This window comes from Peromyscus californicus, unplaced genomic scaffold (genome assembly GCF_007827085.1).
Source record: "Peromyscus californicus insignis strain IS unplaced genomic scaffold, ASM782708v3 Scaffold_7__1_contigs__length_154581171, whole genome shotgun sequence".
Classification (NCBI taxonomy): Eukaryota; Metazoa; Chordata; class Mammalia; order Rodentia; family Cricetidae; genus Peromyscus; species Peromyscus californicus.
This window is the reverse complement of record NW_026294595.1, coordinates 48,684,473-48,700,222: the sequence shown is the minus strand read 5'-3', so window position 1 is coordinate 48,700,222 and position 15,750 is coordinate 48,684,473. Positions and strand designations below refer to the sequence as shown.

The 15,750-nt window shown below is 42.4% G+C and overlaps 1 protein-coding gene across 5 annotated transcripts in view; it reads right to left on the bottom strand.

The window, feature by feature from the left end:
* The window catches only part of Metap1d (methionyl aminopeptidase type 1D, mitochondrial), an 81,974-nt gene that overhangs the window by 25,578 nt on the left and 40,646 nt on the right, over positions 1–15,750 (bottom strand). For 2 of the 5 annotated variants that reach the window (XM_052726706.1, XM_052726704.1), the window contains exon 2: positions 1,713–1,871. The exons of 1 other annotated variant lie outside the window; for it this stretch is intronic. In XM_052726706.1, coding sequence (XP_052582666.1) covers positions 1,713–1,871 — 159 coding nt within the window. Of the gene's footprint in view, positions 1–1,712; positions 1,872–8,490; positions 8,600–15,750 lie in introns of those variants that run through there. 2 more of the 5 variants (XM_052726702.1, XM_052726703.1) reach the window with 2 other exon arrangements.

Sequence of the window (15,750 nt, the reverse complement as noted above, 5' to 3'; positions counted from 1 at the left end):
TATGTACCTGAACATGTTTCTCCTTTAGAGTCTCAGGTGAGAATTAACCGGAATAAGGAATGTGAAAGTATGTTGTGTTTAGCAGATGCCCAGTAAACAACAGCTTCTTCAAGGGCATTTGAAAATTAAAATGTGAAATGAAATTTAAGCTCCACTAAACAACTTTTAATACTGAACACTTTTTGTGTCAGTTACTGAACAAGGTACTTTACATATGCTAGCTCGTTAATCCTCACAAGAGCCCTGCAAGTTCAGAACTATACCATATTCATTTTTAATATTTTTTAAAATTTTTCTCTACAACCTTTATGTATATGGATGGTTTGCTTGAATCACATGGTGCAGTACCTGCTGATGTCAGAAGACGATTTTGGATCCATAGAAATTGGAGTTACGGACAGTTGTGAGCTGCCATGTGGGTGCTGGGAATTAAACCCAGGTCCTCTGGAAGAGCAGCTAGTGCTCTTAACTGCTGAGCCATCTCTCCAGCTCCCTGTTACTATATGGGATATGCAGTAAGAACCAAAGCTCCCCAAAGTGCATTACCTCTCTCTGAAGCATTTCAGTAAAATTAGCTAATACATGGAAACATCCAGAAAATAGATATCAGAGAACTGCTGTTCACTACTATTATTTTTCCCAGAATGTGTCAATGGGCTGACCACACATGCTTCAGTGAGGCAGTTGGGCAGTCTGTCATATGGGATAGAAATTTTGGAGCCTCAGGTGGAACCAGGCTTTCACTCTAGCCCTAGTCACATCCTTAGGCAGGCTCACACGTAAGGGGCAGTGTTCCATCCTAAGGAAAGTGTACACTAGGATTACAACTAATAACATCAATACCGACAAGACTGTAGTGGTTCCGCCAGGTGTGGTGGCGCACGCCTTTGATCCCAGCACTGGGGAGGCAGAGGCAGGTGGATCCCTGTGAGTTCGAGGTCTGTCGGGTCTATATATCAAGCTTTAGAACTACATAGAGAGACCCCGTCTCAAACACAAACAAATAAATAAATAGTGTAGTGACTCACTTTTTGATAACACTCACTGCTAGATGTTCATTTTATCACATATTGCCTCTTACCAACTGTTAGGTAGGCAGCAGCTGGTCATGCCACTGTTTAAAGATGAGGAAACACATCCCCCCCACCCCCCCACTCTCCCCCACTCCCCCACCCCTCTCCAGCATGGCCTGATGCACTGAACCTTATCACAAAGGTTTATTTTTTACTTGTTTGTTTTGTTTGTTTTGCAAATCAGCATTTCTCTGTGTAGCCCTGGCTATCCTGGAACTAGCTCTGTAGACCAGGCTGGCCTTGAACTCACAGATACCTCCCTGCCTCTGCCTCCCGAGTGCTGGGATTAAAGGCATGCACCACCCTACTTTTTTTTTTTTAAATAAAAGTTTATTCTAGCCAGGTGGTAGTGACACACACTTTTTTTTTTTAAACATTATTGTATTATCACTCTTTTTTTTTCATTTTTATTTATTTATTTATTTATTTTTCTGTTATCAGCTTGATACAGTATAAATTCTTATCCTAATAGAGAAATGTTTCATTGAGGCTTGCCCAGTAATTGAGTAAAACCAAAACTTATTATAAGCCACAGTCATCCTAGGCTCCCCCCTGCTATATAGCCTCCCTGGTTCTGTGGGTTGCAGTCTGATTGTTCTTTGCTTTATATCTAGTATCCATTTATGAGTGAGTACATACCATGTTGGTCTTTCTGGATGATATTTTCTAGTTCCATCCATTTCCCTGCAAATTTCATGCTGTCGTTGTTTTTCTCTGCTGAGTAGTAGTACTCCATTGTGTCTATGTACCACATTTTCTTCATCCATTCTTCAGTTGACGGTTGTTTCCAGGTTCTGGCTGTTACGAATAGTGCTGCTATGAACACAGTTGAGCATGTGTCTTTGGGAAACACACTCTTACACTCTCATAGTCATCCATCCGCCTCCCTCCCCCAGCTCTCCATTTCCAAGCCTAGGGCTGCAACCAACACATTGCCCTCTAACAGTATTCAGGAGCTTTGTAAGTCCAAACGTGCCTGCCTGGCCAAAACTGCAGCATTCACAGGGTTTGGACTTTGAAGAAAGTTTTGTTTGTTTGTTTGCTTGTTTGTTTAATCTTGAAAAACATGTCCTGTGCTCAGTTAACATTTGGAGTGAAGACTTTTTTTTTCATGGAAATTCTTAGAGAAATTTCCCTCTAATTGGGAGGCATATGGTAATGAAAATAGCATACCTTGAAGTAAGCCAGATCTGAGTTACCCAAACATTTGAAGTTGCCCCACATTCGAAGCATTAAGGGGAGTAAGTGTTCTTGCTCCCATCAGGTGAGGTGGTAGGTAAGACAACAGTGTGGAAACTATCTCCAGAGTACAGTTGCTCCATAAACGATCTCTCTTCCCTCCGACCCTTTTAACATGCTTATTTGTGGGACATCCAACTTTATTCTTCTGCTCAACACTGTGTTTACTGTTTCTACTCCTATGTGCTACATCTGAGATCCAGGAAATCCAGTTGTCCCAGCTTCCAAGGAACATACTCCCGGGGGGGGGGGGGGGGGGGCAAACATCAACCCAATCAACGAAAAGGAAGGAGGGATGAAACCCGGCTGGGGAGACAGTGGTGGATGGTACCCGCCGGGGGTTGTATGACCGTTGCCTAGCGAGTGCAGTCACAGTGAACTCTGCCCCACAGACTTTCCTGGTGCCAAGGCCCTGTTGAGTGCTTCCCAGGTGTTTCAGAGACAGGAGGGTTAGCATTGGCCTTCATTCAGCAACACTTAACTGTCCCACTACAGCCAGATCAATTTTATCACACAGGATTATTCTCCGTGTGGCTGATTACGTGAAAGAGTGGCCATCTTTATCAGCATTATCAAGTTCAAGTACGTAGGCATTACAGGGGGAATCTTTCTTATGTACTTAAACTTGAATTATGAAACCATCAGGTCTCCACTGGGATGCCTGGGTAAGGCTTGTAAGTTAGTCACTTTCTGGTTGAACAGTGTGGCTAATGTATCTGTCCCGCCAAATGACAGGCTCGCTGACAGAAAGATGCAGGCATGCCCCCCTCCCTCCGTCTACAGGAAAACACTAAACATTGACAACAATGGCTCTAATCAAATCCACTTCACCTTTATATGTGAAGTCAAGTATTTTCTTTCAATTTAATAAAAGGTACCCTATACATGTTATCATAAAGTAACACGATAGTCACATACCATTATTTATTTTTCCACTAACTATTCACTATTGACCAGGAAAAAAAAAAATAGTGTTTTCACAGATGAAATGAACAGATGGGTTTAAGTCCTGGTACCTTGGAAGGTATTGGTCTTCCGATCACCTTGTAAATGGTAGCCAGGGAGGGGGTCATTAGCTATGCTAATCATATCGTAATTTTTAAAAATTTTTATTGTTTTGGTGTGTGTTATAGATGCTCATCTCTCTCTCTCTCTCTCTCTCTCTCTCTCTCTCTCTCTCTCTCTCTCTCTCTCTCTCTCTCTGTGTGTGTGTGTGTGTGTGTGTGTGTGTGTGTGGTGTGGAGGTCTGGGGAGGACTCTGGGGTCCTGTTCTACCCATCTCTGCCTTATTCCTTTGAAATAAGATCTCTTACTAAATCTGGACTAGACTGGCAATCCTCAGCAATCCAGCTGCCTCTGGTCTCCCTCTTCCAGTTCTGGGGTTACAAGTCCAAGCAGTACCATGGCCAGCTCTTAAATACAGGTGCTCAGATTTTGAAACCAGGTCCCCATGGTTGCCCAGCAAGCATTCTTACCCAAAGAGCCACCTCCCCAGCTCCATCATATTTTAATCAATCAGTATTAGTCAAAATTCCAAAAGCAAAAAGCCAGGCAGTGGTGGTGCACATCTTAAATCCCAGCTCTCTGGGAGACAGAGGTGGGCGGATCTCTGAGTTCCAGGACTACAGAGCAAGTTCCAGGACAGCCAGGGCTACACAGAGGAACCCTGTCCAAAACACCAACCAACCAAACAAACAAACAAATCCAGAATCAGAGTGGGCAAAATTAAAATCCCAGTGTTTAACATAATCAGGCTTCTAGAAACATACTCAACTGTAGTATCTGATACAGAAGAAGTCTGTTGAGTTTTCTATGTAGTTCTCTGTCTTATGATACCTATGACTACATCTGTCTCCCAATTTTCTACTAATGTGGTGCTCAGTGACCACCCTCAGAGACAAGAACACTGCCTGGTCCTCTCTGCAGTGCCCTTCACCCGACACACAGCACATGCTCTTTTGGTGCAACTGCTTGGGGAAGGAGATGCAGGAGTATGCTAATTACTGCAGGGCCAAGTGGACCTATGTGATGTTCAGGGTGCACCGTAGAAACTATCAAAACCCTCAGACCAGGGAGCCCAGAGCAACAAGGAGTCCCTTGTTGTTAATTTGATCAGAGTATCGTTACTGCTGACACCCTAGCAGAAAAGCTACAGGGTTTCCACAGGCAGTAAATCCACACGTTGTTGTAAACAGAATATTTACTGTTCTCAAAGGCAATAATGCAAATTACTTTCAACGTCACAAAATTGCTATCAGAGTCTAGAGCTGAACTCTGAAGTTTACAGACACCTGCTTCTTTCCCTCCACGGAGTCAGTAGCACACTGTGTGGGCTCAGTGTCTCCTGAAATCGTTCCCTGTCCTCCGGATCCTGTTGCACTTGCTTCGTATTTTAAATTTATGCATGGACTATATAAGTCCAGAGTATGGGTTTAAATATTTTCATATTTGGTAATAACATCAATTTCTAAACCCTGCTTTTTTATTTCCCTTCATAAATTAAGTCTGAAAGGTAGGGCTATAGAACCCTGCACGCTGGAGGGAGGGCTGTGTCTTCCATAACTAATGTCACTGCACACAGCCTGCCCTGTATTTATTGGCCTTTTAACTCCGGGTCCATTTTAATTGTTATCTGCTCGTGCATTCTATACCGCATAATGAAATGCTTCCATTCCACCCACCGTGCCCTGGGTTTTTATGTGTACCTTTACTAATGACCCTTTATTAAGTCAATTTTACCCTTGAAACTGTGAGTTTTCTTTTGGTCAACAAATATTTTTAAGGGTGAGGTCTGAATGAACTTTCAAAGGGACCTATAAAGTGCTGATTATTTGAAACAGTTGTAAAACTGAACAAAGTCCCCCTGTGCTCTAGCGTGCCTACCGACACCTCTACCTTTCATTATATACTTTCACCCGGCGGCAGCAGGCCACCAATCCTCACTTACACTACATTCAGAAGGACCAAACATCTGGGTAGAAACAGCACAATAAAGTAGCCTGGTATGACTTTACATTAGCTAACAATGTCAACCAGAGATAATAGGGAATTGAAAAGACACCCTGTAAAATGTCTTGCTGAATATATTTCTTCATAATGATCAGCAAATGCCAAAGTCTAGTAACAAAACTATTATTTATAGCATATTAACATCTAATTGATTTTACAAATGGAGGCAATTATTTTGGATGAAGGGAGGACTGTCTGCCAGATTTAAATGATTTATGATTACCAAGAGAGAAAACAACAATGTTTTACTAATTCATTTTCAACTGGGGCTCTTCCAGTCATTGATAATTTTAATTTTAACCAAATGATTTGCTTAAATAATACATTAACTTCAACTTAAAAAAAAAAGGCAACTTATTTCGTGTCAGCAATCTGACAGGGTTTGGTTTTATTTTACTATTCAAAAATGTTGCTTCCTCCAGTAGGCTTAAAAAGACCATACCCTAGGAGCACAGTTTTGAAGCGCAGATTTAGAACCACAGAGAGATCACACTTTCATGAACTCCAACCAATTACTTGGAGCAGAAGCCGCATCTCTCACAGAGCGTCGGGTGCATGGAGTCCAAGAGAACAGTGCAAATGCATCTGTCTCCGATCTCTTGACCTAAAACACTGACTGGCTGCTTAAAAGGTTTCATAACTCACACAAATGTTGCAAAAGAAAAATCAAACAGTCTGAGACACTCACTATGATGCTTTTGCAATCTAGGACTAGGATGTACATGTTTGAAAAAAGTGAGGGAAATGGTGGGTTCCTTCCCATTTCAAGGCAACTCTAAAGCAGAGGAGAAGCTCACGTTTCACAAGAAATAACCTGTGCATTTGTGGAAGGAAAAACACATCCATACACGGAGGGATTGCCCCAGGCTGAAGCAGAAACTGATTGAGAAAAGCTGAAGGACAAGGGCTCTTGAAACTAAACAAAAGCAAATTCATCCTGTTGACAGATGTTGCTTACATCAAAGCAATAACGAACTCCCCCGACTCCCAATTTTTAAAAACAATTAGTACCCTTCTACAATCCACACATTGAGGACAAAGTTAAGTTTTTTAATCAGCCATAATAAACATTATTAAATCTGTTCCCAGAGAATTTCAGTTCGGTTAGAGACTGTGCTTGTGTTTTTAGCTGTGGGTCTTGCCAAACAGTGCTTTATTCATTCCCATGGACATGTCTGGGAAGGCAAGCCGGGCATGCCATCAGCCCCTTCCTTTCAGGGGTTAACTGCTCTGGCTGCCAAATAAAATACAGAGCGAGCCATGTAATTATGGAGACAGTCAAAGGGCAGGCTCTATTTTGAAATCTATTTGCACAGACAAGGTCTTCCAATTGAACTTACAGGAAACAAGCTGGTAAAGAGCCCCTTTCCCCCAGATGCCGTCCACACTTTTGCTCCATTTCAGGAAGTCATGGATATGGACACCATCCACCACCGCTTCCTGGATTTCAAGCTAAGATGCCCTTGCAGAGGAGAGGGAAGAGTGGATCTGTTTCACAAACCTAGAAGGATCATTGGGGGGTGGGGGGGCCTAATTAGCAGCATTTGGAAACAGCCTCTGAATGGCAAAGCTACAGCGTTTGTTAACTGTTTCTAAAGAGGACACAGGCCCAGTTGGTATGCAGGTGTTGGGAAACAGCTCATTTTCTTCAGGGTCCAAAAGAAGTATATAGTTGAGGGTAACAGACTGCTACAAGTACTTGTCTGAAATAAAGACTCTGACTGACGTCCAACAGGGTTGTCCCTGCAGTTATTTATAGCTAAAACCATGACTACAGTCGTGAAGATCCCACAGAATGAAGAGAAAACGCACCAAATACTACGTGACAAAAATGTGGAAACTCACCTTTAAAAACGATTGTATTCTGTGTGTCTGGGTGTTTTGCCTGCATGTCTGTCTGTGCACCATGTGCACACCTCATACTCATGGGAAAAAGAAGAGGGCCTCAGATCCCCTGGAACTGGAGTTACAGACAGTTGTGCGCTGCCATGTGGGTGCTGGGAATTGAGCTCTGGTCCTCTGGAAGAGCAGCCTTAATTGCTGAGTCATCTCTCCAGCCCCAGAAACTCACTTTTATAGTGAAATTAAGCGTTCATCCTGGTTGCTCACACTCTAAGCTGACCACTTCTGTGAGGAGGCGTGGTTTGAACACTAAAATAGGATTGGCTACTACTAATAATAAAATAAGTGGCCGATGAAGTGAGACAGACCCTAGTCTGTGGATGCCAGAGCCATCACTCAAAGTCTGGGAGCAGACCAACTAGAGAGTCAGTCACACAGAGAGACCTTCTGAGGAAAGCGGTGGCAGCCTGGGGCCCCCTCGTTCAATAGTAAAGGTCAAGAATGGTTCCCGGGTCAAAGCAAAGCAGGACCCTCCCCAAGGCTCCCTCAGGAAGTTCGCTCTACATGATATCCTGCCTCCTTTTAAAAAAAATGTATTAACAGCAATACCACCACTGACAGGCTCAGAAACTGTTTAGGAAAAGACTTCAATTTGCTTCTCTAGAAAAATCAAGTTTAAGAATGGCGGGATGTTGAGAGCACCGGCTGCTCTTCCTGAGGACCTGGGTTCGATTCCCAGCACCCACATGGTGACTCACAACCATCTGTAGCTCCAGTCCCAGGCTATCTGGCACCCTCTTCTGGCCTCTGTGGGCATCCAGTCCTTACATGGTGCACAGACACATGAGCAAACAGAGCACCGTAAGCATAAAAGAAATCAATGTGGTAATGGGATTATTTACCAGTAGCTACCACCAGAACCTAAGGATCTACATAATTCAACAAGAAGCATTCTCCTCCTCTTGGGAAACAGACCCTCCACCCCCCACCTATATTACAAATACAGATCAATAAATGCTCACATTTACTAATGGAGACCCATGTTGGTGTGCCTGTATGTGTGTGTGGGGGGGGGGGGGGGCCTCTTTTAGGCTAGCTCAACCACAGTTGAGGGAAGGATACCAAAGTTTTGGCAAGAATTAAAAGTCCATCATTTGGCAGATCAGGGCAAGTTACCTAGAAACGATTCACTTCTACAGGGAAATATGACAATTGTATGAAATGTCTTCCACTTAAGATATAAATATTTACTTCAAGTTAAAATCTAAGTTCATCTTATACAGACTACAGATCAGAAAACACTGAGTCACAAGGAAGCAGTACTCACTGAGCAAAGCCATTGTCTCTCAGCTGAAGTCTAGAGAAAAGGAGCTTTTTCGAAGTTCGACAATACGTACACTCAGGCAACTTGTTGGACAAAGAAATACTGTGCCCTTCTAGGGAGAAATAAAGGAGCTGTTTATTAGAGCCTTGTTAAAATGTAATAATTCATTCCAGTTGAGCCCTGTGAAAAATGTCATCAAAATATCATTTTCTTTGCCAGATTTTCTGGATGCCGTAGTATCATTTAAATACAGATTCAAAAAAAAAAAGAAGAGCTCTGACCAGAGTAAAAGTACCCTGTCAAAACAGCAGGAAGGGATTTCACCCAGGCCTGGGACCTAGGGAGCGCACACTGCGGAGCTAGTGAGAACATCTGGTAACTTTCAACTCTCCAAAGTCCAGAGGAACATTCTGGTTACCTCGCACACCTCAACTAAGCAAGACAGAGACAGAACAACTTTACACTAAAACACAGAAATAGGAACCAGAGAGGACAATTCCACAGAAATCACGCATGGAATTCGGTTTCAGAGAATGGCCACACAACAGCATCATGAGGTTTTTGTTGTTGTTGTTTTGTTTTGTTTTTTAAATGAGATAGTAAGAAAGTCCTTTAATTAAAAAAAAAGACTTCATAAATACAGTTGCCATGTAAAATACTACTTAAAGTGCTAGTCATTTTGGAACAAAATACCTAATAACGGAAGATGTGGGGACACAGTCTATGTTCAAAAGTACAGCTTTGATAAGAATATTTTAAATTGTATTAAAGCATTTGAAGAGAGCATCATTTTAGTTTTCATTTTATAACAATGTCAACTGCATTCCACCTTTAGATCCCTTCCTTCCTTCCTCCTTCCTTCCTTTCTTCCTCCTTCCTTCCTTCCTTTCTTCCTCCTTCCTTCCTTCCTCCTTCCTTCCTTCCTTTCTTCCTCCTTCCTTCCTTCCTCCTTCCTTCCTTTCTTCCTCCTTCCTTCCTTCCTTTCTTTCTTCTTCCTTCCTTCCTTCCTTCCTTCCTTCCTTCCTTCCTTCCTTCTTCCTTCCTTTCTTCATTCCTTCCCTCCTTCCTTCCTGATACACTATGAAAAAGTTTTTGTTGCACAATCAAACAATTGTTCTAAAACAGTTTGAACCTTTGATTAAAACTACAGTAACAATATCAACATACATACAAAAAAATCCCCCCAGTCTCCATCTTCATTCATGTTTGATGATGTCTCCACTGCACAACGCCAAATGAAAGAAAACATTGAAATGGAAATCTTTGACAGTCTTGGGAACTGTCTCTACAGCATCTCATGGCAGTAGGGATGGAGGGAAGGGATGTCGATAATCACAACCCCAAATGGAAAAGCCAAAGCCTGAGGGAAACAATGCATCTTCAGCTTCCACAGCTGAGATTACACAGGCTCAAGACGACAGAAACCAAGTTCACTCATCAAGGAGTTATTTTCAACAGGAAAAATAAAGAGAAACTATATAGAAGTATTTTTAGTACAAGAAAAAATATGCAATTTTTCTCAAGATGGCTTTGAATTCGTCGGTTTAGCTTTGTTGCCACATGTGGTAGTTTGAATGTAATTGGCCCCCATAAGCTCAGAGAGAGTGGCATTATTGGGAGGTGAGGCTTCATTGAGGTAGGTGTGGCCTTGTTGGAGAAAGTGTGTCACTGTGGGGGTGGACTTTGAGGTCTCCTATGCTCAAGCTAGGCCTAGTTCAGTTCACTTCCTGTTGCCTGCCGACCAAGAGGTATTAACTCCAGTACCATGTCTGCCTGCATGCTGACATGTCCCACCATGATGATAATGGACTAAACCTCTGAAACTGTAAGTCACCCAATTAAATGTTTTCCTTTATAAAAGTTGCTGTGGTCATGGTGTCTCTTCACAGCAATTGAAACCCTAACGAAGACACCACAGATAGTTTTTATCTTTAATTCAACTGGGTAGACTCAGTTGACCATTTAAATAAAGAAGCACTTGACAATTTTAGGCACTAATATCAAAAATTCAATTCCAAACTAGTGCCGCCTCTAATGCTCCTCCTCCTCCTCCTCCTCCTCCTCCTCCTCCTCCTCCTCCTCCTCTCCTCCTCCTCCTAATTCTAATTCTTCTTCCTTCCCTCCCCAAGACAGGGTTTCTTTGTGTAGTCCTGGCTTTCCTGGAATCTGCTCTGTAGACCAGGCAGCCCTAAACTCACAGAGATCCACCTGCCTCTGCTTCCAGAGTGCTGGGATTAAAGCCTGTGCACCACCACCGCCCGGCCTTTCTTCTTCTTTTAAAAAAATGCTTAACAATGTTGTTTTTGGCCGGGCGGTGGTGGCGCACGCCTTTAATCCCAGCACTCGGGAGGCAGAGCCAGGAGGATCTCTGTGAGTTCGAGGCCAATCTGGGCTACCAAGTGAGTTCCAGGACAGGCGCAAAGCTACACAGAGAAACCCTGTCTCTAAAAACCAAAAAAAAAAAAAAAAACAAAAACAATGTTGTTTTTGTCTCAGAGACTAAAAATTAAAACCACCAACAATATTGCTACCAATAAAAGTGTACTCCTTATCTGTATATGGCTGGCTACTTCTCACATCTGAAAACACATCACTTGAGAACCTCAGTTGGAGATATTGGAGACACTGCTCACATTCAATGGAATGATAAATTCATCATGTCTTTTTGGAGATTAATGTTTTCATTATCCCCACAGTCATGAAGTATCTGATGTATAAAATATTTGAAAAATAATATTATGTGTATTGAATACCTTTTGAGGTTTAATTCTGCCAGAATGTCACAAAAGGAAAGCCACCTCCCAAATACCTGGTATAAAGTGTGATTTGTGGCTCAAAAGAGGGAAATCATGTAGACAGTAAGATATTTTATGGATGTGTCCTGGATGGTCTTCTAAAATAAGTGTCTTTCTAATTCTACAGGAGTTCTTTCTCTTTCTGTGGAACACCTCACAAATTTGTGTGTCACCCTTGTGCAGTGGCCACACTAACCTCTGTTGTTCCAATTTCACTCTGCTTGCAGCTGAAGTGAGCACTAGCTTTGGACTCTTGTTTAAAACTGACTCTTTTTCTCTGAGTTTACTTGGACAGGCTAAACTCCCTAACCCCTGAGTTCCCTCCTTTAATCGGAGTGAATCTTCCTCAGCAGGTTGCTATGGTAACTGTGATGACAGATAGAAAGAAGTGTAGGATAAACCCTCAATTTGAAAACACGTTTTGGGAAGAGAAAGTGATTCACAAAGGACTCTGAGCTCCTAGATGGGGCCCCAGAGCTGCTGCTTAAAGCAAGAGCCCAGAGCACCCGGCCTCTCCTGATGTCATCGAGGGGCCACCTTGGCCACCGAACCTGACTGCAGATGTACCAAGACCCCATGACTGGCCTGAGAGAAGGCTTGAACTCACAAGGATGAGTTGTGAGTCTACCATTGATGTTTTTCTGGGGGATCCTTGCTAGCTTGGTAGTTCATGGCAGGGTCTACAGAAAATCTCTTCTTCTGTGTACAGGTGGAAAAGATCCTCCCTCTATTCAAGTTTCAGATCCTTCTAAACATAGTATACAGAACCACTCTTTCGCTGTGCACAGGGTAGGAGAAGAGAGTTTCTGCTATGGAAATCTCCCACCTGCAGGGAACAGTTCCCTGGAAAGGTCACCATCGCAGTTTTAACACTTAACATCAGAATGCTATTTCAAATTTGTATTTGTTTAATTAAAATTTTTTTCTTTCTTATGCTGAGGATTGAACCTAGAGCCTTGTCACTGCGGGTTAGGCAAGCACTCCACCGTGCACAACACCCCAGTCTAGAACACTGCTCTTTTTAGCCCATTACTAAACTGTATCCAGTCAAGGTAGTGTTTAGCCATAAGCCTTGATGTTGCCCTTGGTAACCTAGTCTGTTAGAATTCAAATATTCTTGTATTGGTGTACAGTCTGCTTAACAAAAACACCTAGATGTCTCCAGCCCTATTGTTTAAAATGTACCAAGAAGTCTTCTTTGCATAAAAATTCCTGTTTATTAAACAGTGATACAGGAAGAACTTATTTACATTTCAAGGACTAGCAACATACATCATTTATGACAAAAAAGGCAAGCACTCCATAAGAAATGCTCAATCACTGTCAATCATGAACACTAAAATATACATAAACCAAAGCACGCTGTGTGAACTGTATTAAGTTCAGCTAAACACAGAATTACCAACAGAACAAACAAAACAACAAATAATTATCAGTGACTCACAGACCTATTTGCACAACACACAAAATAACTTGGAAAAGTGTAACCATGGAAACCTGATAGCCTAAATTTGGTGCCTTTAAATTTTGCATTTACTTAAAACACTGTGCAAAGGATGCCCTTACAAAATGTAAATGTTTCAAGGGCTGTCAAAGCTGATCTTTGTTATCAGATCATTCATCTAAATAGTTTCCACAGTAAATTAGTTGTCTTTAAAATTATTCAAATACCAGTTTAATAAAACTATGATAAAAATGTCAGCCAATTTTTTTTCAAAAATTTCAGAAGCGTTATTTCCATAATCACTGATTAGCAACTGAAAACCCTCAACTATTTGCAATAAATCCCATAATAGTCAAGTAATATTAAAACACGCTTTGACAGCCTTTTCTTAAACTCACACTGTTGCATGAAACCACCTCTTCACGTCCTCTTGTGAATGACTAGAGAAGGAATACTATTAGTTTTGGTTAGTAATTGCTATTCGCTAACTATTACCGTTTGAATACCAGCATTTGATGCTCTAATCATTCTCAATGTCTTATATTGTTGTTTCCCGATCTAATGACTTAAAGCATTACTTCGTAGTTCACTAGTTCCCACACTGAAGATGCAATGTGCAGTGCGATGTCATCATGTAGATGAGCAATGGTGTTGTTTGACAGGATTTAAATGGTCAACAGTACTATCCTAGTCACATTAATCATCCAGACAGCTAGAAGGGGGTGGGGGGAACCTTGAAAATGAAAGCTAGGGAATCTATTCACACAAATGACACTCACTATTGGCGGGTTATCTAGGATGTGGTTAAGGAGAAGGAAGAGTTACAGACTTTGAACACATGTTTCATTATTTATTCAGAAACCCTAGCTCTATTTCCAGAACTCAAGTGAACACCCACAGGGACAGACTGCTGAGACACCGTATTGTAATTTAAAGAAATAGCATTTGATGAAAATCTGTGTAAACCTTTCCCATTCAAGAAGAACAAATACATTTTAAGGAGCCAAGTACCAAGTGAGACTGAGTCCTGAGGGTGAGGTGGGGCTCCCAGAATCTAGAGAGGGGACCAGGTGGAGGCACACAGGCACAGAGCCCTCACCATGGATGAGAACCCCACCTTCACCTGCTGAGGGGTCCTGGGAAGTGAAGAAGAGGAGAGACAGGGCGGGGGGGGGGGGGGGGGGGGGGGGCCGGAAATGAAGGTAGAGCCGAGTCAAAAGGAAGTACCCGAGGGCAGGCGGGGTGGGGGGGAGCAAGGAAAGGCTGAGGTATGAATTTTCACTTAGCAATCCTAGTCTCTTTCCACCTCATGGCTGACCTTGGCATTGGCTGGTGAAGAGTGGTTTGGCCCACAAAGCTAGTGAGTGTGCCAGAACACTCTTGAAGACAATCATACTACCACCTTGTTCCATAGGAAGGAGGTACTTTGTAACAGCAAGTATGTCCCACAGCCATTTCTCCCGACAAAGGCCTCTGGTAGGGGCTGTGACATCTCTGAAGAAAAGAGTGTCTACTGACTATTTCAGTCATTGCGTTTGCTTTTCTCTCCTTTCTTTTTAGTTATTTATTTTATTTTATTTTCTGGACATTGCTGCTGTGTCTGTGTGAGGGTGTTGGATCCCCTGGAACTGGAGTTACAAACAGTTGTGAGCTGCCGTGTGGTTGCTGGGAACTGAACCCAGGTCCTCTGGAAGAGCAGACAGTGCTCTTAACTACTGAGACATCTCTCCAGTCTCTGCTTTTCTCTCCTACATAATCCAAGCTGGGTTTAAATTTGCCACCCTCCTCTCATATTTTATATTTTATGTGCTTATAATTTTATTAAGCAGCTATTTTGAAAGTAGTGCATCTCAGGGCTGGAGAGATGGCTCAGTGGTTAAGAGCACTGGCTGATCTTCCAGAGGAGCCGAGTTCAATTCCTAGCACCCACATGGCAGTTCGTAATTGTCTGTAACTCCAGTTCCAGGGGATCTGGCACCTTTACACAGACATACATGCAGGCAAAACACCAATGCACTTAAAAAAAAAAAAAAAGGAAGAGGAGGAGGAGGAGACAGTAGTGTATCTCTAATCCCAGCACTCAGGAGGCAGAGGCAGGCAGATCTCTGTGAGTTCGAGGCCAGCCAGGGCTACACAGAGAATTTATTCTGTCTTGAAAAAAACAAATAAGAAAAGAAAAGAAATATATAGAAATGTCTTCTAATGTATACAAGACAACTGTCTAAGAAAAAAATATATAGGATCCTACTGCACATTAGCCAATGATGAATATCACGGTAGGCACTTTTTTCACTTTGCATAATATGCCAGCACAACTGAATACATGACGATTCTTTTAGTTTAATTTGTAGAATTTTTGAGTTAAGAAATACGCAAAATTAGCTAGGTGGTGATGGTGCATGCCTTTATCCTAACACTTAGGAGGCAGAGGCAGATGGCTCTCTGAGTTCAAGGCCAGTCAGGTCTACAGACTGAGTTCCAGGACAGCCAGGGGTTACACAGAGAAACCCTGTCTCAAAAACCAAAAAAAAAAAAAGCAAAATCTTGTTCTCCACAAAAGCAGCAATTTGCATTCTCAGTGGTGCTTATTTTTCTGTACCTAGTCAATTGTTTTGTTTTGTTTTTTTGAGACAGGGTCTCTCTAGGCAGTCCTATCTGACCTGGAAATCGGTATGTGGGCCAGGCTGGCCTTGAACTTACACAGATCCTGCTGCCTCCGCCTCCGTGTGCTGGCATGCGCCACTGCTGTGGGATATTTGTACACTGTGTGAAGATGTATTGCTGTGATTGTGTAATAAAAAGCTGAACGACCAATAGCTAGGCAGGAGGTATAGGTGGGACTTCCGGGCAGAGAGAGGAAGTAAGAGGAGTAACCTGGGCATGTTAACAAGATGCAAGGAGACAGGGAGGAAGCAGGATGGGCAGTATGTAACAGAATGTAGATGAACAGAGATGGGCTAATTTAAGTTAAAAACAAGCCTAGGCTAAGGCCAAGCCTTCATAATTAATAAGTCTCTCTGTCGT